The 23,861-nt window shown below is 39.9% G+C and overlaps 1 protein-coding gene across 1 annotated transcript in view; it reads left to right on the top strand.

The window, feature by feature from the left end:
- Positions 1–6,764: 6,764 nt before the first annotated feature.
- The window catches only part of SLC16A10 (solute carrier family 16 member 10), a 102,613-nt gene continuing 85,516 nt past the window's right edge, over positions 6,765–23,861 (top strand). The window contains exon 1 of the mRNA XM_031456164.2: positions 6,765–7,265. Within this exon, the coding sequence (XP_031312024.1) occupies positions 6,929–7,265 (337 nt within the window). The 5' untranslated portion in view covers positions 6,765–6,928. The remainder of the gene's footprint in view (positions 7,266–23,861) is intronic.

Genomic DNA, 23,861 nt, shown 5'->3' with positions numbered 1-23,861 from the left:
CATTTCTTCCTCCTTTATATCTCCAGAGCCTTCTTCCTCATGTTCAAAAATATAGCCTGTGGAAAAAACCAACAAAAAAGAGGCTCTGGATTTTGTTTCATTCTTTGTTTTCATCACTCCTTTAGTAACTGTATGTAAGATAGTGCTCACCTCATCAGGAATTATTGGTTGAAAAATATACACCCTTTCAAGGCCCCTCATTTAGGATGGCAAAGGGGAGCAGAGCAAGGAGACGGAATGGTCTTAGGAAAGAGTGCAGAGGAAGCATTGCCTTTTGCTGGCTTGCTTCTCTGAAGTCCATCGCAACTAGTTTCGAGGTATGGGTTCTCCATCAGCTGTGCCAAATTGCCCCCCACAGCCCTTGACCAACCAGAGTTCATCATGGACCAGTTCTCTGCAGGCTTCTTCCCACAGCCCATCTCTCCCATAGAAAGGAACTATGCTTTATCTTAACTTTCTGAGGCCAGGCTCTCAGGTGACCCTTCACAGGAACTGGCTAAGTAATTCAAAGAAAAAAATCCCTACAAACATAAGACTAGAGGGGAAATAGTCACCTCCATCCTCCCAGAGGGGTCTCTCTTCTGGGGTCACTGGTATGTTAGGCCTTTGGGAGAAGAGCTGGCAGGGCCCCCTACCTGTGCAGCCACCACAATGGGGGAATCCACGGCAGATGGAAGGGAGAGGAGGACCCTTCATCACCTCTCTGATGGAGGACTGATATCTTGCTCCTAAAATAGAGGTAGGAAATATGGTGTCTCTATCCATGAAGACAGGAGAAGTAATAGGAGGTTCCAAGGGAGGCCACGACGAGGATCAGGAGGCCTGGAACCTTGTCACTCTCATGCTGTAGATGTACGTGCTTCATGGAATAGTCCAAGCACAGCAATTTCCCTTTTCCCACGCTCAGTTTCTTCATTTGTAAGATGGGAGCATTGGATAGAAAGTGTTTTTCAAACCTCAAATCAAAATTCATTAGTAGGCTGTAAAATCAGTTTAGAGTTTTCACCAGCAGGTTTTTTTTTTCCTCCATGGAATGAAATAGATGTGCTGCTGTTCTTAGCATCATAAAAAATTGTTTTGTTAAACTTTTATTCCATTTTGTGTGTGTGTGTGTGTGTGTGTGTGTGTGTGTGTGTGTGTCTGGCTGTGAAAGCAAATGTGTTTCTGTGGATCACGGTAAAAATATTTTAAATCCTCATGATTCCTGAGGCTCCTCTCTCCTGGTGTTTAGGTTTTCCTGTGTCTGCAGAAGGCACTCCCAATAGATTCACCTCCATGGTGATTTGGGAGAATGTTTCCATGACACCACCCCACACCCTCAAACCAAGCAGCAGTCTTTGCACTGAGCCTGTGATGAGCACAGAACCTTAGAAAGTAAGGAGGGGCTGAGGTGTAACTGTGAGCCCTGTTGTTAAACAGTGGATTCCATGACATCGTGTGGGCTTTTTTATATGTGGACAGAGTTTCTCACACATCATAGACCCTTTGGTTTTGTGGTGATGCTTTAGAAGAAACTCTTGCTTTAAGCAGGAAGTGAAACAAAATAATAAGATCCCTTCTCTAGAGGGAATATCTTACGATTTCAAGAAATATTTACATCTAAGGACATTTTTCCAGCAACAGTAATGCCACAGCCCCTCCGCAGGGAGGCACAGGTCACAGACAGCCTCTGGTCATTATCCCACTTCATCTCCTCAACAGTCCTGGGGCCCTGGGTCAGCAGCTTGTGAAGTGTCGAGCCAGGACTTGAGTTCAAACCTCCTCCACCCAAAACCCTGTTAAATTCCATTGTACCACGTAGAAAGGGACTATTCTTACCAAATTTAAATGATCAAATATGTTTTTCCTTCTTGTGACAGTAAATTTAATTCCATTCAATATACTTCAACAAACATTAGCAGAGCCCATGCCAGTGGTGGGACACTGCAGTTGACAAACCTGTGCTGTGCTTTGGGGACACTTGGTGTAGATGGACAAAGCATGGGGAGCCAGAGGCCACCAATAGGATGCACCCTTACAATTTGGGATAGGGGTGGACAGTGTTACCCTCTGCAAATGAAGCTGATTAAGTATCTAATCCACAGTTCTCATTTCAGAATATTTGCAAAGGCAATGCTGCTAAAGAATGGGTTTCCCCAAACCTCTTTAGTGATACTAAAATATATCTGAGATAAACTGTAGTATGACTGAGTTAATGCTGTTGGAATGGAAGGATGGAGTGTGGGGTGGGTGGATTGGGGTTAGACGTTGAGGAATTGTGTTTGGGTCTCCAACAGTGACATGCAGAGAGGCAAGTGACTGAGCCAAGGTCACACAGATGGTAAAGTGACAGAAGCTCATCTTCTGATTACAAGAGCTCTTGCTTCCATAGCCTGTGTCTTCTGTTGTAGGGTGTCAGTGTAGCACAGCTTGGAGACATTTTCTACCCAAACACTATTCAATCTTCTCCTTCTCCTTTTTGGTGGGGGTAGATACTTAGGTTTATCTATTTTTTTATTACTTCCGGTGGAGGTACTGGGGATTGAACCCAGGACCTTCTGCATGGTAGGTCCTGGGTTTAATCCCTAGTACTCTCCCCCAAATTCAACCTTCTTAATCTGGTTCAGGATCCCCTACTAGAGGTTAGCAAAGGTTTATGAAACAATCAATAGTATGAAAACTGATGCACAGTATTTTGCTTTTAAAGACACTTTATATGAAAACAAAATACTTCAAGAAAGAAGTCACTGCATTACAAGTTATTGCATTAGAAAAAAAGGAAATGTTGAAGTTACTTTTAATTAGAAATGTAGAATGGGTAAACGTGTACACACAGTGAAAACTTATCCATTAAAGATGCAGGAATGGGTCTAATATCAGCTATAAAATGAAAAGAGTATCTGTATTAGGCTGGTGTTCATTGTCTTAATCTAGTAGAGCATATGCTTTACTGTCAAACTTAGACCAAAGTAAAAATAAAAATGTAATCGTTTTTACTGTGTTAGCAATAACCAGTTAGAAGTTCTCATGGAAAAAAAAAATCATTCACAAAAGTAGTGACAACAATTTCAGCAGCAACAAGAACATGAAAGTGAGCTGCCTGAAAATAATCCTGACAAGAGATGTGTGGGATCTACATGAGAAGCATCAACAGCATCAATAAGAAAAACATCAATTTCCCCGTTGGAAATTGTGGCGAATGACTAGCAAGAGACCATTTATAAAAAGGGATATACAGATGATTAATACATATGATCTTTGTCACTTTTAACCAAAGATTTGAAAAATAAACTAATAATGACATTTCATCTTAATCCTCAATTGGCAGGATTTAAAAAGTCGTATTTTTCCATGCTTCCTGAGGTGCACTAACATGGGCATGCTCATGTAGTGCTGATGGGAGTACATATTCATAAAAGTCACTTTAAATTTGATCAGTGTATTCAGTGCTTTAAAATATTCATATGCTTTTTACCAGTAATCTCACATCTAGAAATTTATCCTAAAAATGATCAGAGATGCTGATAAAGATTTGTGTGTAAGGGTGTTTACTGCAGTATTATTTATAATCCTGAAAAGCCTGAAATAAGTTATATGTGCAGTGATAGGAAGTGGTTAAATAAATTATAGGCTATCTCTATAGCTGAATCTTTTATAGCCAGTAAACTTTTTTTGAAGAATATTTAATAATATGGGAAGTTATTTATGACGTGGTGGGTTAAGTGAAAAAACTTCAGGTTACAAAATTGTATATCAATTTGCTAGGGCTGCCATAACAATATCACAGACTGGGTGGCTCAAACAATAGAAATTTATTTCTCGAAGGTCTGGAGGCTGGAAGTCCAAGATCAAGGTGTCAATAGGTTTGTTTGGTTTCTTCTGAGGCCTCTGTCCTTGGCTTGCAGATGGTTGCCTTTCTCCTGTGTCCTCACATGACCTTTCCCTGGCATCTCTCTCTCTCTCTCTGTGTCCTAATCTATTCTTCTTATAAGACCTCCAGTCAGATTGGATAAGGGCCCACTCTAATGCCTTCATTAACTCCTTTTTTTATAGGCCCTATCTCCAAATACAGTCACACTCTAAGGTACTGGGGATTAGGGCTTCAGGATGAATATTTTAAGAGGGGACACAATTCAGTCTACAACATTGTGATTCTGATTTTATTTAAAAATGCAGAGAAAAAAAGACTAGAAGGAAATGTAGTAGATTTGTGGCTTTGTCAGGAATCCTGAAGATTCATAATATATGGTAATTGCTAAATAACTTTGCTCATGTACAAATCTAAGTCACAAGGACTTTTTTGGAGGGGAGGGGGGTGTTAATTTTGTTTTTATTGTGCCTGACAAAATACAGTTATCCAATTGTTCCTCAATTATGTTATTTTAATAAAATAAATTAAATGTAGGTTTAATGGCTGTTTCCTCCTTTTAAAGTAATACTGAGCTCACAGGTTGAACTCCAATTGTTCATCCCATCTGGAGCAGAACTCAAGAGCCCAGAACCTCTGCTAGGAACAAGGGCCTTTGAAGATGGCCTATGGTAAAGTCTACCAGGCATCCTCATCTCATTAGGTTTCTTTGTTTCATTCCTCATCTTATACGTAGCAATTTTCACTAAAAGTTAAAAGACTCATGTATTTTTTTGGTGATACATATACCATGTTTTATAGGGGAAATATGCAACAATTGTAGTTACAAAATTGATGCTCTATCTTCCATATATATATATATATATATATAATTAAAAACTATTAAGGGTTATGAAGTTATTTCAGTGGTACAGTAATAAACTTTAAATTTTTATTGTTTTAATGTAATTTTTATACATATAAAATATATTAAAATTTTATTTAAAAATTTGTTTTTAATGTATAATATAGTATCTGCTGTAATAAGTATTAATTTTATAATTTAACAAATTCATGTTGTTTAAAAAATATTGAATATTTTCCACCTGAAAATATAGGACCAACTTGATGTGCTCAATTTCATGCTTTGTGCTTTGTGATTCTCAAAATTTTTTTGCGTTCGATTCAATTTGGTTCAACAAATACTTGTTCTGTACCTACACTATGCATGGTACTATGGTTCAGCTCTATGAGACATCATCTGACCTGTCTGAAAGTTCTTACTCTAATTAAGGAGATTGAAAACCACTCTACTGACTGAGAAAACTGTTATAAATAACATGGAAGTCTGGAGGAAAATTGATAAAGGTGACTTCATTTTAGAGTTAAGCCCTGAAGATAGAGTAAGAATTCACCATTCAGAAAAGGGGAAAGGAGGATAGGCAAGAGTGTATTTATTCCTCCCTTATTTATGTACTTGATTATTTACTTAGATCACTATTGACTCATGGATATTTATGTTATAATTTGTGTTATAATCTGTATTTTTTTTGGATGTGCTTTCTTTGCTCAATAAAACATTATGGACAATTTTCAATGTTCACAGAGGTGAACAACATAACTTTTAGTGGTTATATAGTACATATTTAATCAATTCTCTACTGATGCACATTTTTGCTTCCACTTTTTCTTTATTTCCAACAATGCTGGAATAACATCCTTGCACATTTATTTTTGTGCACATGTGTGACTATTCCTTAGTTTACCACTGAAACCTCATCTCTAAGACGTATTATACTTGAGCTTTGTTCCTTGTACCTCAAGCACATCCTGCTTTCCCTTAGCTAACACTGTTTTCTCCACCTAGAATGCTCTTCCCTTATCTTTGCTCACTGAAGTTGCCTGTATGATTCAGGGCTCGGCTCAAAGGCTATTTGCTATAGAACCTCTTCTCTAGTGTTTTGAAGAGAATTTAATGGTTTTATCCCACTTCTCTTTGTTGTACATGTATTATAACACATCATCTGAGACTCCTATTTTAGACCAGGACTTCTTCCTACTAGTTTTTGAACAGGTAGAGGCAGAAATGAGATCAATCATACTCATTTGTGTACTCCATCATAAAGTAACTAGCTATTTTGACTTTGAAGTGAAGAATGAGTAACTGAGAAATTAAGAATTGTGCTCAATATTGCATAGCTAGTTACTCTTCCTTTCTTTTACATACATTGTTGGTCCGTGCTTAGGGGAGACAAAGGAGTTGAATACAGGTGTTAGTTTTTGTTTCAAGTGCAAACAACTGTGCTATAGTTTAAAAGAAATGTTTTCTAGCTGTCAAAAATGTTATTTGAAGACTTTGGTGCAAAATGAGCCTCTTCAATATGCCAGATACTCATAGGAAACTGTGTATGAATTCAGGAGAAATGAAGTAATTAAATAAGGCCTCTGATCTTTCCAACTTCCTTTTTAAGTAAGCAGGTGGCACAACCTACCTTATATATTATAATCAGTAATAAGAGGTGAATGCCAAAAACCAAACCAAACCAAACCAAACCAAACCAGAGACAATGTTAGTTTGGCTGTGACGCTGTGTCAGTGAGCTGAGGTTAAAGAAGGCCCCCTACTGCGGTCCTGATGACCACCTAGTCTGCACCTAGGACACGCTCCCTGTCCGTTAACACCTTGAGGCCCGGTGACCTACACAACTGTGACCCCCACTGCGTAGGAGGCGGCCCGCTGCAGGCGCGCGCGTAAAATCCGTCACCTGGGTCCGCACGCCGCGGGCGGGGGGCGGGCCCCCTGCGCTCTTCCGAAGCCCAATCATCTGGAGATTCCGGGGCAGGTCCTGCCACCGGCCACGCCCCCAGGCGGCGGGGCCGGGGGCGTCTTTAAGAGCTGGCTGCCCGGCCGCCTGCTCAGTCCGGGTGCGTGACTGGGAAGCCGAAGTCCTATCTTTGCGTCGCCCGCCAGCCCGCCAGGGGCTCCACCGCCCTCACTTCGGCCTCGCTAGCCCGCCTGCCCCACTCGGCGGCTCCTCCGCCAGCAGGCGGGGAACTCACGCCCCTCGCGCTCCCCCGGCGCCCGAGGGGGCCGCCTCGGGCCATGGTGCCCTCCCAGGAGGATCCCGCCGCCGCGCGGGGGACGAGCGAGGCGCAGCCGCCCGGCCCGGCGCCCCTTGGGGCCGCTCCGCTGCCCGGCCTGGGACCCTCGGACAGCCCCGAGGCGACGGCGGCCGAGAAGGTGGAAGTAGAGCTGGCGGGGCCGGCGGGCGCCGAGCCCCCCGAGCCCCCTGAGGGCGGCTGGGGCTGGCTCGTGATGCTGGCGGCCATGTGGTGCAACGGGTCGGTATTCGGCATCCAGAACGCCTGCGGGGTGCTCTTCGTGTCTATGCTGAAGACCTTCGGGTCCAAGGACGATGACAAAATGGTCTTCAAGACAGGTGAGGAGCAGCACCGGCTGCCGGCAGCCCCGGGGGGCGAGCGCGAGGACCCCAGCGCATCCCGCGTGTGGAGTGCGCGTTGGCGCCGCGGCTTGCGCCTCGGTGGCTCCAGTGTGTGCTGGAGGGTGTGAGGGGTGGGTCTGTCCAATGGCAAAAGGGGCTTGCAGCTCCCGGGGCCTTGGTGCGCCTGTCTTTGTATTGAATCCTTATGTAGCGACTGGATTTGGAAGGAAGTCGGAAAACTTATTTGCCTACATTTTCCTGCTTTCCTCTCTGCAGAATAGGTGCTAAGAGTCTACGGTAGACTTTGTCTTGATTTTTGAAAACAAACGGAACCTTCTGAACCCAATTACACGCTCTGTCATTTTTACGGTCTCTTTCGTGACCATGACGGTTGGGTTTTTGTTCATCTGTCCCCGGCGCTGCAGAGGGTTGTGTATACCGGGGGGAGGCAGGTTTGGCAAGATGAAAGAGACGTATTCCAAGGTCACGGGGAGTTCCGAAGGGAGCCCTGCAGCAGCCACAGTTTCGTGGGTTTTTTGAGGGGGGTGGGGAGTGGAGTGAGGGTCTCACCCTGCGAGATATAGGAAACATAGGAGGCAGCCAGATCAGGATCTGGGAAGAGCAAGGTGAAGGGTTGCCCTTTCCTGTTGTGTGTTTTTTTTTGGTCATAATTAACCATATACCAAACTAGATGAAAAAGGTGCAGACTCAACATTTTTTTTCCCCTGTAGAGGGCCATTACCTGATCTCTTGACTGATTAGGCAAAAAACAAGACCTTCTGCATGACTTTTTAATATACGTTATTTCACCTCATCCTGCAAGGCAGGCATTGTCTACCCCATTTAGGTGAGAAAAGTGAAGCTTGGTGAAATAATGCATCTTAGTGAGCCCAGAATGGAGATGGAACACACATCTTATGTCTTAAAGGGATAAATGATTTCCAATACTAAATCAGGCTCCCTCCCTACCGTTTGGGGAACTTTATAAAATAGTCTTTTTTTTTTTTTTAACTTTGATTTTCAAGTTTTTTACGAGTGAATTTTTCCTTAGGTTTTTTAGTGTGCATACAAGGTATATGCAAGACTGTCATAACAAATTCTAAGGGAGCGGTAAGGTTGAGAGTTTTAAAGCCTTAGGTATAAATAGTATTTATTATATGTATATTGTGCAACTTGCTTTTCTTCTCTTCTGCATTATGTTTGTGACTTTATCCCCTTAGTACCTCAATTTGAGCTGATAGCATAAATTCTTTGCATTTTAACTCCATTCTCTGTTGTAAGAATATATTATACTTTATGCATTCTTCCTTTAGTAAACATTTAGATTACTTCTAGATTTACTATAGACAGTGCTGCCATGCATATTCTTATATTGTCTCCTTGCTGAAGTGAATCAGGTACCATATTTAACCTGGAATTTCTGTTCCTTAAATAGCTCTTGAAGCTGTTGTGTTATGCAGGTCACAGGGCTAGGTACAGAAGTGTTCAAAATGTAATACCATGTATTTCCTTGGAAGACAGGCATTGTGAAGTTTAGCAGGATAGATATGCATATGCAGTAGTAAACAAAAATAATTTTGTGCATTTAGAATATTCTTGCCCAGGATTACAGATTTTAATGTAGTCAAAACTCCAAGATAGAACAGTCTTGTTTACCACTGGTTTGGCAAACTCAGGTGAGTAGGTTCATCGGTGTCTATGGAGGTTTTCTTTTCTTTCTTTCTTTTTTTTTCTCTCCTTCCTTCATAACGTTTTTTGAGAGAGAGAGAGTGAGCAACTGCTAGAGAGAGACTATAACTTTGCCAGGGGTCAGAGTTTTGCAGTGTGGATGCCTCTGCCTTCCTCCTGTCCCCCAAATTCCCATTGATTACAATATCCCAATTCTGGGTAGCTGCAGGGCAAGGGAGGCCACAGGGACCTCCTCTCTTGAGCTTTTTGAAAACTCTAAACATATTTTCAGCTTTGAATATCTTTCTCCATTTACTCAGTTAAATCCTTTGCAGCTTTCAGTCATATTTACATATGTGTGGGTGTGTATCATATAAACAGCTATACAGGTGTGCCAGTTAAACATTGAAGATCTTTGTGCTTGTCTGCGTGACTGCCATGTATAGTTGTGCCCTTGCACAAAGATGCACAACTCAGGTAAATGGTGACTGAAAACCAGCCTGCACTCTGCGTGCCCGTTATCTAATTCCTGCAAAGGGGCCCTGTGCACTTGTAGTGACCATGTGTAACACAGCAGCTGGATGGAACAACAGCCTGAACAACAGTCGATATGTGAAACATGTACAGCAGATAAATTTTAAGCTTTGAGGAAGAAAACAGATTTAACCTCACCTGTGAAAAAATGGTGATAGGATAGTCTTTAAAGCCAGTTAATGTTGAGATTTCTCGCTCTCCTCCACTGCTTTCTGTTTCTCCCTCCCTCTATCCTTCCCTTCCTCCCTTCCTTTCTCCCTTCTTCCCCCTCCTTTCCTCTCTCCCCACTCTTTTGCTGTCTCACACACAGGTGTTTCACATAAACTACATCCTCTACAACAGACATTGAAGTATTGGAGAATACCTGCTTTGGAGTTGGACTGTTCATACTTTTCAAATTTTGATATTGTAATGCTGAGTCATCCGTAATCAAACATATGCAAGCTTCAAGTACAATGCAAGGAATATCGCGAATTGTTTTGTTTTGTTTTTTAATTGGGAATTGTTTAAGGCTTTTATTTTCAAAGTTTTGGTCATTTTCTATTATCTTATTCATGTTTGAGAATCTGGGTATTAGAGGACAGTTAATTGTCTCCATGTGTTCATTAGCTTCTTCATAGTGAGTAGCCCAGGGACACACAGGGAGGTGGTGGTGGAAGGGGAGCCTAGACTTCCAAATGGTGGTTCACATTTCTTGAGAACTTCCTATGTGCCAGGCCCAGTGCCAAGCACTTTACATTCATTCCTGTTTAAACCTAACCGCAACTTCATGAGATAGGCTTTATTTAATCTTTCTTTTCAGATGTGGAAACTCAGGCTTATAGAGATTAAGCAGTGGAGCCAGGGTTCAACCTCAGGTTTATCTGAGTCCAGAAGCTAGGTTTTTGGTTGATCGTATTGCATGGGCTAGATAACATTCTGCTAATCCAATGTTCTTTATGTTTGATTAACTCAAGTGTTAGCAATTGATTGAATGCTATACCAATAATTCTGAGGTTAGAAAAGAAGTCTAAAGGATTAGGGTCCCTGCTTATTGGTCTTATTTTGCTGTCAGTAAACAATTGCCAATTGTTAATATTCATTGAAATAGATCTTTGAAGATGTTCATGGAGAAACAAGATCATTTCATAGGGCATTCAAGCAAAAGTTTGGAGTTTGCTTTGAAGAACCAGGCTCCTTTAGACTGATCTGCAGCAGAACAGTTATTTCCAGGCAGAACTGCAGAGGAGTATTCCTCAGTCTTACTTCTCTTTATGTAACTAATGATCCACCCAAAATTTCTCAGGAAAGGGCCTGAAGAAGTTCTTTCACACTAAGATATAAGTGAGTTTACTCAACGTTACTCCTCGTTCATTCTATGAATGTTTAGATACCCTCTGTGCTGGCCACTGGAGGTGGTAACTGAGAGAGACAAGGTCAGCTGTTTCCAAGGAGCTTTTGATCTGCTGTGGGGTGCAAATAAGTAAACAGATAGAATACTTCCCTTTGCAATATACTAGGACTCTAAAAAGGAAATTCCAGCGAATGGTGGAGGCTGGGAAAGGCATTTGATGGCCTCTTTCTCTGTGGTAATAAATCTCACTATGAAATTAAGACTTTGGAAAGAGGAAGCAAGCTGAACTCCAACTTAAGCAGTAGAACCAATGAAAAATGTTGAGTGCATCACAGCTCCGTTATATTATCCTGGCCGCAGATGACATGGCACTGGGAGACATGCCTTGCCCGTACTGCTGTTAGTAAGGTCCATCAGAGGGAGCAAGCTGAGCTTGAGCTGTCTCTTTTCAGATCAGTTTGCATCTGTTCACATGTGCATCCTTCTTGCCTGGGTGGGGGGAAATCAGACACTTTTGGGAAAACTTAAACAGATACTACAGATTAAGTGGAATATTGTTTTCCCTTAGACATTGCAGCTTTGCTTTCACTTTGCTGGTTGTTGGATAATCTGTTTTAGTTCCTAGGTTTCTTTTAGCTTCCTGATGAAGTGCCATGGACACTCTCTGGGATCTTACTAGGGTATTAATCTTGTTTACTTATCTGCTTTCTTCCTGGAAAAAGAAAAAAAATTGTAATGGCATATTGACATTTAAAAAATAACTATTTAAAACAAGTATGTCTTCAGAATCAGTATTTAGGATCATTAATAATATTCTTCTGAAGAAAGCATGTCTTTATGGTCCAAAGTCTTGGTCACAAAGACCTCTGCTTCCCAAAATGTGTTCTTTAATAGCCTTTCTTTAAAGTAGGGGCCTGTGGTTAAATAAGTTTTGGAAACACTGCACATTATGTTCCTTTCTTGGATATTTCCAATCAAGGTAATATTTCAAATGTTACAAATCAAGGTATTAAAAGTTAAATAGTTTTAAAGGAAAGTGGGCTATCAAAAAAGGTTCCAAAAGGGAGGCTCTTTGGTTACAATCTGTAATGCAACCCTGCCATTCCTGTATGGAGGCAGATTGCTCTTTAGACAGTTACAATCACAAAGTAGAATTTACAGTAGCATTTAGGGATGAATGCATCTTGCAGCACCTCTCAGTATAGTCTTCCTGGCACCTCTGAAACTTTAAGTCAGATAATTATTGCTGAAGATTTTTTTTTTTTAAAGTTTTGCATCTACAGACTGATAGTCTGCTGTTATTTTCATACTGCAGTTGTATGCTGCACCTGAACTTACAGGAGGTTTTGACTGTAGTTCAGAGCTTGAACTGGTATGTCTGGCTTTTATGCTGAGGGCTTTATTTTTGGTGGGGAAAACTCCCTGTGTAACTAACCATTCCTGTATCATAGAAAAGTTTTTAGTAGTGGTGCTTTGTCGAGATGGTGACAGTGAACAAATGATCTGGCTCATGGTCCCACACTGTACATCTTTCACTATTAGAAAAATACCTGTTATTTGCACTCAGAGCGAGGTTGCTAAGCTAAGAGAACTCACTTTTGACAGCTGTTAGGATGCCTGAATTTCCTTCATTCTCCTCTGTCTTAAAATATCCAACCTTATATTCCACATGATTCATCTAAACTGCTGCTAAAATAAGCCCTTAAACCACAAAAATGCTTCCAGGATTTTGGGATAATAAAGAAATTAGCATGGTGTGAGCATTTCATATTCCATTTCCAGAATGTGTCTGAATTCAGAGCAAGACTGAAGAGTGTAAATAGAGTATAGTGAGTTCTGATTAACTACAACAATGTGAGTGTTCCTATGGTGCTTTATTGTGGGATTTTTATCAATAAAACTAACTGCTAAAGGAACCAAATCTACCCAAGACAAAAGCCTAGCGAGTTATTTCAGGGAGAGGTTTTGAGATGGCTTCTAGAAGAAAGTGTTCTGGGTGCTCTGGGTGTGATCTGCTGAGTCGTTTTATATGGGTCCCTGTTGAACCCATGTTGCAGTTCCTGGAGGCTTAGTCGCAGGCCAGGTACTTGCATCACTTTTCCTGCCTTTCCTGCCTGTCTCACATGCCAGTGGCTCCAGCCACTTTCTTGGGGTTGTTATTTCCAAATACTCTTCTTTGTATTCAAGTCCCATACTAACTTTCTGGACAGGTCCATTTGGATGCATAGGTGCATCATACTCAACCTAAAATGAACTCATTTTTTAGCCACCCCATATAGTCTTCATCTACCACCAAAACCAACAGCCCACCTGTGGACGGGTGTAGCCTTCTTTCTGAATTCTCAGTGCATACATAGCACCTCTGGCTACTCAGGTCAGAAACCTGGAATCCACCTTAATTTCTTATTTCCCCCCTTTCCCTTCCTACTTTGTTAAGTCAGACGGAGTCCTTTTGGGTTTACCTCCTTAATGCATCATCCGTCAATCCTTCTTTTCCTTTAGTGCTGTGCCTTAATTCATGCCTTCATTACTTTTGGCTTCAGTTATTGTCTTAACCTATTAACTGGTCTGCCTGTCCTCGGTTATACACGTAAGTGATTTTTCTGAAACATTAGACCATATCATTTTTCTGTGTAAAAGCCATCAGTGATAACCCATTAGTTCTAGGAATATGTCCAACTCCTATGAAGGCATTCGAGCCTTCTCACCCTCTTGCCTTGCTTCTCACCTCTCTCTCTGTTCTGGCTCTTACGCTCCAGCCTGCCTGAAGGTCTTGCACTTTCCTAAACCGGTCCTGCTGTCTTCTGCCTCTGTGCCTCTATGTGTGCCACTCCTCTCTTCAGTGTGGTTGTTGGTCCTTAGAAGATTCTGACGAAATGGTTAGCCATTTTATTCCCTTTTATCATGGCTGTGGGGTAAACAGTGCTTTTATGCAACTGTTGTTACCTTTTTTTAAATTGAAGTATAGTTGATTTACAATGTGTTAGTTTCCGGTGTAGAGCAAAGTGATTCAGTTATACATATATATGTGTACATATGTATATTCTTTTATATGTATATTCTTTTCATATTATTTTCCATTATGGTTTATTACAGGATATTAAATACAGTTCCTTGTGCTATACAGTAGGACATTGTTGTTTATTTTACATTGTTATATTTTTGATGCATATGTGCACATGGAATGTTTTGGGGGTAGCAAGAATTCAGATGGATTATGAATTAAGCTGAGAATGGAAGACAGAGAACCTAATTTCAGCCTATTCTAATCTAGCATTCTGTGAAAGACACTTTTAAGATGACTCATATTTAGGCGATAATTTGCATAGTCCTTTACCATAAAGAAAGAGCTTTCACATACATTACTTCTTTTTATTTTTTAGAGTAGTCCTGTGGTGTGTCATTACCTCCATTTTTAGATAATGAAGCTGTGACGTGCACATTTTTAGGGTTGGGGCACATGATATCAATATTTACATCCATTAAGTTGAATTAAAAAGCGTCTTTTTAGCTGGGTGTAATTTTATCCATATGTTAAAGTTGTCTTGAATTGTAGAACCCTGCCTTTTTCCCTGCCTTGAAACAATTTTCTCTGTACTTACCTGTATGTTGCCTAGAACCTTAATGGTGTCTCCTACCCAAGTTATCAGAAATCCTCTGAAGTTGTTTTTGGAATCAAATTCCATTTAGAGTTATCACAGCTCAACTAGGGATTTGATCTCATATTCAAGTGAAACAAACAAACCTTAACAAAAACAAACAAAACCCCAAACTCCGCTCAAAGAGAGCGCACCACAGCTCTGTGCCCTGGCCTCATCTGGAGCCACCCACGTAGGAACCGTGGGTGTTTTTGTTGGCAGTGATTGAGAAGGGCCAACTCCACCCCTCCTGGGAGCTGCAGGGAAGTGCCACACAGAGCCACCCTCCACCTCTGGGACTGGAATGGTGGAGAAAAGTAGTGCTTTTAGTCAACCGTGGTCCAAATGTGCTAATAAGTTTTCTTCATTAACAGCAAAAGTAACTCCCCGCCTTACACACAGGAACTACAGCTAAGGAACTGTGAAGATGACTTGCCTTATTCCCAAGTTGGAAGTCTTTTTTCGTTTCAGTAGTTTTTAATTACGGGGTACACATGAAATAAAAATTTGAAATAATATTCATGAACCAAAGCAGTGTTTCTAACCCCCTTTGTTCCCTCTTGATAAACATAAAAATCTTGCTGTGCTTGGACACTGTGATACACACCTTCAAGGGTAGTTTACCTTTTGAGTGAGATTCCCCAATAACCAGAAGATAAAGCGATGTGTCTGTATTTACCCACTAGCTAAGATTTTGTCACTTTACTTTTAGTGGTATTATGGAAGTGATTAGGATTCTTTTTTTTGTTTGTTTTTTTAAAATACAAAATTATAATATTGAATATGCTTTTTAAAACTGAACGTGCCTCTCTGGGGCCTTCCTCCTCCAGTCTTCCGACTTGAGAATCACTGACTGAAGTTTTACATTCAATTCAGGGTATGCTTTTCTATCATTAGATGGTTAAGTCTAAGTGAAAGACCCTGGTTAAATTAGTGGATAAAAGTCAGGGAAAGGTGCATTGGTCTGTAGTTCAGCTATTAATAGTTTTTTGTTTTTGCTAAAGAGTAAATTGCATCAAGAGAGTTCTGTATGTGATCTGAAAATCAAAATTTAGTCTTGTGACGAACTTAGATTGGATCCAAAACCCGGTTTTATGAAAGTAGAAGAAAACCACCCACTACTCATTAAGTGGGGATATTTATTGACTTTTCTGGGTAGGTAGGTATGAATGCCAAGTCAGGTGGGTTAGTCTGCTGACTGTTTTTAGTAGTAAAAACCTTTTCATCTTGCTTAATTATCCTTTTTATTAGTTTTGACTTCATGTTCCAATTTCAAATGGCAGCATTTCAGAGGATTCACATTTGTCCATGGTTGTTTAAACAGTGACATTCCACAAAGTTAATTGATGTTTTAGCACAAATAGGGGCAGAAAGTTGTGGTTGTCCTATAGTAATGCAGCACTTGACCTTTAACAGCAATGTCCCCAACTCCAAAGTTACCTCCCAGTGCCGGGTTTTTGGATTTCTTGCTTTCTGTTGGTTTATCTGTAGCTTCTAATTTTTCTATGTTGAACAAGTGTTACTTTTATAATAGCAAAATATTAATATTAAAAATAATTAACCATTAGCATTAGAAATATTAACTTTAATGACTATAATAGTAAACTTGTCCTAAGAATAAGCAGTTTTGTAGGAATAAATGATAGATGTATGGAGTTTTTGTTGTAGGTGTTATATTTTGTCTCCTCAGAGAAAAAATGTTAATTATAGAACAGGCTGGAACTGGTAAAGGGACCTGATTTTAAATAAGATCAGATTATTTGGCCACATTTTGTTTTGGATGAAAATGGAGCTACATAATATCAGATGGACAGTCGTTAAAAGTGAGATCATACAATGCCAATCACACCTGAGCCCTAGCCAGACACTGCCCATTAACTTCTTGTTGATATTTCTCTTTTTGGGGGTAAAGGATGATAGAGGAGGTAGGTCAGAAGAGATAATAGATGAGTATTTGTGTTTGTATGCATAATTGTATAGGAAACATTAAATCCAGAGTGATAATTCATAATCGAAAATCCTCTTGTTTGATAGTACTTGTGTGTTTTTGGTACACAGGCCCCTTGTATGGGGGCAAAGGCAAATAGAATGTTTTCCCACATTTTGCTGCTGGCCACCAGAAATAAAAAAATCTCAAAGACACATTTTGTTGCCACCAGGGGGGAAAAAACTTTGCCTAGTAAAAAAATGTTTACATATTAAATGTTCATTTAAACTAAAAGATTTAAAGTAATGCTTTTACATGGCTTAAATTTTAGATTAGTGTTCTTCATAAAACATGAGCATTTATCATTTCTTTTAATAAACTTGTGTCTTTAAATGATGCTCAGTAGGACAGAAGACTGACTGTTCTCCAGAAATGCTGTGAAATCTTCTTGAATCTAAGTAAAAAGAGAGAAGTTCAGTTTTATTGGTTTGGGATTTGGTTTGTCTTTTTCATACACTCCTGAAGATGTTAGCATTATAAGGAGCCTTTCTGAGAGAATACACTCCTTTTGAACACTTTTCAACAAATCCAAGGAATATCAAACTTTAACTCTTTTACTTTATTTTTAAAAAGTTTTATTTATTCATTTATTTTTTGGGGGTAATTGGGTATACTTATTTATTTTTGGAGGAGGTACTGGAGATTGAACCTAGGACCTTGTGTACACTAAGAGTGTGCTCTACCACTTGAGCTATACCCTCCTCTCCTTTAAATTTTTTTTTTGTGATTTTTTTTAACTTATTTTAATTTTATTATTATTTTTTATTTTGCCTCTTAACAGAAGCACTGGGGATTAACCCAGGACTTTGTGCATGCCAAACATGTGCTCTACCACTAAGCTATACTCCTCATGCCCCTCTTTTACTTTAAATTTATAACTGATGTCATCAGTACATAGTCACAGTCCGTTATCTGAAACTCTTGGGGCCATTTGTGTTTTGGGATTTTTAAAAAGTAACCTGATTCATACACCTATATTAATACCTCACATTCCCAGTGAGTCTGAGGCAGCACCCTGTAATCAAATACACTGATGTTTCTGCCATAAAATGTATGGCTATTCAGAGCAATCAGAAACCATAAATAGCCGCATGGCAGCTCAGATCCTGTTTTGCTTCCAAGTGAGTATTGATACCATCTTACAAAAAACTTTGGGTTGAGGATTTCAGAATTGGAAATAAGAAATTGTAGGTTTATTTGTGAATATTTTGTTTTTCTGTTTCTCAATGAACAGAATTTTAGGTATGTTTTTCACATATCACATAATGTACCTGCTTCTGTTTTCAATATGTGCAGTGTTCAGCAGCCATGCTGACCTACCCTGGATTACTCAGCCAGGCCTCCTGTGCTGGGTCTTTGAATCATAGGCCGTGTTATGCAATGTAAATGGCGTATCTGTATGCATCTTTGAACAAATTATATTTTTTCCCCTTTTGGATTGCTTCCTTGGGGTATATGTCCAAAAGTGAGATTACCAGTTCAAAGGGAATGAACAACTTTATAACACGTGTCATACATTGCCAGATTGTTCTTTATAGAACTTGAGTCATTTTACTGGGCACCAGCAATATACTGGCTTCCTGAGAAACCTACCAATGTTAGCTTTTATTTTTATTAATATTTGTTAATTTGATAATTGCCAATGGGATTTTTTTTATTTTGGGGGGAGGTAATTAGGTTTTATATATTTGTTTTATTTGAATGGAGGTGCTGGAGATTGAACTAAGCATGCCGTCTATCACTGAGCTATATACCCTCCCTCTCCAATGGTACTTTTAAAAATTAGTTTTAAATCACATTTCCTTGCTTTTAGGGCAGTGCGTTTTCCAGCTTTTGAGCCCTTTAGAAGCAGCAAATGACTTGGGAATGATATCTAAGAGGACACACATCTGTGAATATATTGGAGTAAAACTTGGTTACCACAAGTGGGAACTCTGGAAAGGCCTGAGATCATCCTGGGCCTTAGATTCTCATCTGACATACCTTGGCAGGTGGGGCATGCTCTTCTCTTGTTCCTTTTCCTCCACTCTCTCAGCCCAGGTGTCAATGAAGGCCTTTCTTGGGGTTGGGAGAGAGGATGGTAATTTAGCACCTGGAGACTTGGCCTCGAGGAGTTAGTGACTCCTTCAGGTGACATCTCATCTGCAAGAGCAGCCCTGTCTCATGCTCTCTGTGCTGTCGCCTTGCCTCAGCCTCCCTTGGACCCCGCTAATTTTGAAATAGCTTTAATTAATTAATTTGGTTGTATGTGTTTACAATTATTATTTGTGCTCTTATTTATTTTTAAAAGTGATACAGATATCATTTGAGCACGAACTGTACTAGGAGCCATGCACAAACAGGAATTTGACTTATTCCATACTCTTGAGGTTATGAGAAGAGAGGAAATGCTATGTACATAAATAACTCGAAGGCAGTGTGCCAGCCATGTTAAATGCAGTGTAAACAAGGTATCAGATTTTAGAGGAAGGCAAAATGACTTCTGACTGAGCTGATCAGGGAAAGCTTTCTGGAGGTAGCTTTAGAGTTAGGTTTTAAAGGATTGGTAGATTTTCCTCAGCAGATTTAACAGAAAAAGATATTCCAAGGCCTGGGTAGGGGCCAGGATGCAGTCTAATAACGAATGTGTTAACCATACTGCACTGTGTATTTTATAGTGTTTTATCTCTCCAGGAATCCTGTGGTATAACTGCTGTTATGACCCTCACGTTTTAGGTGGGCAACTGAGGCTAGAAAGTAGTGGAGCTGGGTTTGAACCTAAGTCTCTGGTATCACGATTCTTTATACTCGACTACACACTGGGCTCATTAAGTGCATGACAAGGAGTTTGATTTAGCTAGAGCCCAGAATATGTAGAGGAAAGTCCCAGAAGATAAGGCTGGGAAAGGAATGGTGGAGCTGGGGAATGGAAGGTTTGAGTGCCGAGTGAAGAAATGTGGATGTGATTTAATAGACAGGCAATGGGGAGATATCAGGGGTTTCTGAAGGGTGCCTTGAAAGGTTGTGACCGGGTTGCAGAGGGAAAGAAGTAGGAGGAACACCAATTCCAGAGTTCTTGGCTGGGAGCCGGGGTGGATTTGAGGTGCAGCAGTGGAAGCGGGCAGAAAGGGGCAGATGTGAGACATTTCAAAGGACAGACTGAGAGAAGTCTGGGAAATGATGGATGTGGACAGTAACACGGAAACAGAGATGATGCCTGTGTCTGGAGACTGCATCTAAATAGTTTTTGAACTGGGAGCCCCACATTTTCATTTTGTACTGGGCCTTACAAATGATGTAGACAGTCCTGGATGGTGCCATTGACAGGGCCAGGGGCATGTGGAGGAAGAGGTGACAGGGAAAGGCTGACTGAGATGCTAGACATGTGAACGTTAAATGCCAGCAGGACATCAGGGAATGATGTCAAGTAGATAACTGGGCATGTGAACTGGGAGCCTTTGAGTGATGCTGAGGCCGGAGGTGGACCACGCTTTGAAAGAGCCCTTGTCTCTAAGAAGAATGTGGTGTAATAATAGAAACTGAGAAATTCTGTCTCAAGAAGCCCCAGGGGCTGATCCTAGGAAGCTTAGTTGGTTTCTATTGAAATCACCTTATTTAAAAGTAACAAAACTTCATTCTTAAAAAAAAAAAAAAAACTTCCCAGCATTTAGATTTCTCTAATTCAGATTTGCAGCTTTCCAAAAGTCAGATTGTATTTTTTACTATCATTGTCTTAAGTATGTCCAAAACTTAGTCCTAAGACTTATTTTTTTTTTCCTTTTAGTTTACATGACCTTTGAGACTGTTGGTATTTACTCTTGCATTCATGATGTAATTAAGCCAGTCTATAAATCTTACTTTAAAGATTTTCTAGACCAGGAGCCTGTGAGAATGGCTTAGAATTTTTTCAATTAATTTATATATTTCTCATTTAAATGTAAAGTATTGACAGTGGTGAAAAACTTGTTCAACAGGAAGATGTTATCTTATAGATCAGCTTTCACAGAGTTTAGGAACTGAGTCAGCTACTTGACTCACAATTCGTAATGAAAACAGCTCTTTTAGGTGTAGGCCCACTCTTTAAAAGCATTTTCTAGGAAAGCTACTAGAAAACCAGAATAAATGAAATGAAGTTCTCTGTTGACTAGGACTAGGATGGAATATTATACAGTTCCTTAAGAAACAGGACTTGACTGTGGCACATTCACTCCAGGCATCTGAGGTTTGATGGAAAGGAGGAGGTGTCATCTTGTGGTGCTCGCTGGCCAGGAGTGGAGTCAGTCCTAATTCAGATAAAAGCTGACGGCCTGGCTTCAAAAAAAGCCACTTGCAGTTTTGCTTTACCCGGGTTTCCTGGTGCACAGCATAGCGGTAAGACTCCGGTAAGACAGTGGAACGTCACAGTGGTTTGGATGCACAGAGCACCGCAGAGATGTCAGACACTCTTGTTACTGAGTAGGTTGGCACACTGCCTAAATGTGGGCATGTGTGTTGACTCACGTGCTGTGCTGTAATCTCTCAGAATTCAGGTCCTGAATTGCTCTCTTGTGATTGAAACCCAGCTGAAGATGCTGGAAGTGCAGTGACCCTGGAGGAAGAACCAGTAAAAGCAGGGGGTGGATGAAAGGGAACTGATGGTTGTGCAAGAAGAGGGAGGGTATCTGCCTTATTTTGTAAGCCAGTACACCCCTACCCTTCCAGTAACCCTTTCGTCTTTCCATACCATTTGGCTTCTTTACAAGGTCTGTATTAAAGCGCCCGTCAGGGTTTGAGGCACTGTCTTGACCACGCCTGGCTGCTGTTGTGCTTGTTGAGATGAACTGAGGCCCTGGCTTGCTGACAAGTGAACTTGATATTCAGTAATTCTGGGGAGGGGGAGGCAAAGGGAAGTCAAACTAAAGCATTTTTCCCTCAAGAGTTTGGGAAACAGAAGTCATATAGCCTTTTAAATCCCGTGTCAACACACCAGACGGATATGCTAATTTCCAAGTTCAGGAATCACAAAAAAGCAATGTATGTTTTTTAGTATTGACTTCAAAATACACAGTTTTCTATAACTTAGTGTTCATTTGTTAAGTTTGTGCTATTGTAATTAGTTTTGTCTATGTGGTAGTTGTTTTCTGTAACTTTGATTAGGAAACAGATATTGAGCTACTTAAATCAAAAGGCAGACTGTAACTCTTTTTGGAAAAAAAAATCAAGTAAAAGTAATGCTTAATCCAATTAATCTGTCTTCTTCCTCTAATTCATCATGATGACTTCAGGTGTCTGGTGGCAACTGAGAATGGATTATGGAAGAATGTCAAGGCAATATAATCCCTATTATTTATGGTCATTTAAGAAGATAAATTAATCATTGGTGACTAATCTTTGGATAATTACTCTGGTTAGCTGGAAATCTTCTTAGTTTTTTGGAAAGCAAGTCAGTGAGTCAGTAGAACTGTCAAAATCGATCTTTTCTAAGACTAATAATAAGTGAATGGAAACTAGTTGCCTTCAAGCTTTTCTCCCCTGCATTATAGCATGATTATTCTATAACTCTGGAAACTGTATGTACAACCACAGGGAACATACATTAATACACCATCTTGTGGTTTTCAGGTAGGCATTCATAACTCATCTCAGTGAAAGATTAAAAAGCTATCTTAACAGGTAAAGGCTTGTGACCTGTGTATATGTTTCTGGTTATTAGAATTAGGCAAGTTGATAACATTATAAAATTTGTTTAAATATAGACTGTTTAGGAAGTGAATCTTCCCGTGACAGCAGTTCCATTTATTTATGCATTAAATAAATAAATATTTTGAAGGAGTCAACATTAAGTACTGTTTACTAGGTGCTAGGGCTCGGGTGGGAATAAAGAAAAATGTATATTTCAATTCCAAGGAATAAAAAGAGGAGGAATATAGGGGAGGGTATAGCTCAGTGGTAGAGCACGTGCTTAGCATGCATGAGGTCTGGGGTTCAACCTCCAGTACCTCCATGTAAAAAAAAATAAATAAACTTAATTACCCCCCCCCCAAAAAAAAGTTAAAAAAGAGGAAGTCCTTGTCCTGTATTTTCCACATAGGTACAGTGTCTCAAAGGCAGAGCAGTGTTCTCGCCTTTTGGAGTTAGAGGTCTTCCTTCATTCAGGAGTTTTCCTTATTTGAGAGTAAATGAGCAGGTGGAATCCGTGACATACTACCTAATTATCATAGTCAAAGTACTACTCTGTTGATGATAACAGAATTCACTCTTTTACGTTGTAAATTGTTGCCTTGATAAGGCTTCTGGAAATAAAACAGAATTCTATGTATTGTTTCCAGTCAGTTGAGAAGGAGTTGCATCATTATGAGAAACACAAGACTCTGTATAGGATTGAATTACCCTGGAACTACAATATGAATTAGGACTATGGAAAACAAATGCAGACTCAGAAATCTTAACTAGGATGCACTTTAGAAGACTCACTTTAATTAACTTCCAGAAGTCAACTTTATTTAGGGGTAATTTACAAATGATAAAATTCACTAATTTTAGGTTTACAATAATAGAGTTCTGACAAACGCATACAGCCACATAACCACCATCACAATCGGTATAGAGCCTTCTGCCACCCCCACGTTCCCATGTGCCCCTTTGCAGTCAGTCTTCCCCTACACTTCTGCCCCTGACAACCATTGATCTGCTTTCTGTCACTGTAGGTTTGCTTTTTCTAAGATTTTCTATGAATGGAATCACACAGTATGCCTTCTTTCATGTCTAGCTTTCGCTCACATGCTGCTTTTTAGATGCACCTGTGTTGTTGCACGTACAGTTGGTCCTCCCTATTCATGGGTTCAACCAACCACAGATAAAAAATATTTGGGAAAAAATTCTAGTAAGGTTCAAAAAAACAAAACTTGAATTTAACACGTTCCAGCAACTATTTACCTAGCCTTTACTTTGTATTTACAACTATTTACGTAGCATTTACATTAGGCATTATAAGTAACCCAGAGATGATTTAAAGTATGTATACAACAGGATGTACATAAATTATATGCAAATACTGTCATTTTATATAAAGGACTTGAGCATCTGCAAATTTTGGTATTTGCTGGGGTCCTGGAACAACCCCTCTCAGATACTGAGGGATGACTGTGTTAGTAGTTCATTTTTTTTTTTTAGTGTATGCACTGCCGAAATGAGCACAGTTCATTCTTTTTTTTATTGCTGAGTAGTATTCCATTGTATGTCTATGCTACAATTTTTTAACCATTCACAGGTTGATGGACATTTGGGTGGTTTCCAGTTTTTGCCTGCTGTGAATAGTGCTGCTACAAACATTTGTGTGAAGGTCTTTGTAGGGACATATTTTGGTGTTTCTTGTATACCTTATTCCTTATTTTAATTTTATCCTATATGCTTATTTGTATTTTAAATTTTAACAGGAAGATAATACTATGTTTCATTTTTTTTTTTTAAGTCAA

Source organism: Camelus dromedarius, chromosome 6, assembly GCF_036321535.1.
Source record: "Camelus dromedarius isolate mCamDro1 chromosome 6, mCamDro1.pat, whole genome shotgun sequence".
In the NCBI taxonomy this organism is placed as follows: Eukaryota; Metazoa; Chordata; class Mammalia; order Artiodactyla; family Camelidae; genus Camelus; species Camelus dromedarius.
The sequence above is the reverse complement of the archived record's forward strand: the minus strand, read 5'-3'. Positions and strand labels throughout refer to the sequence as shown.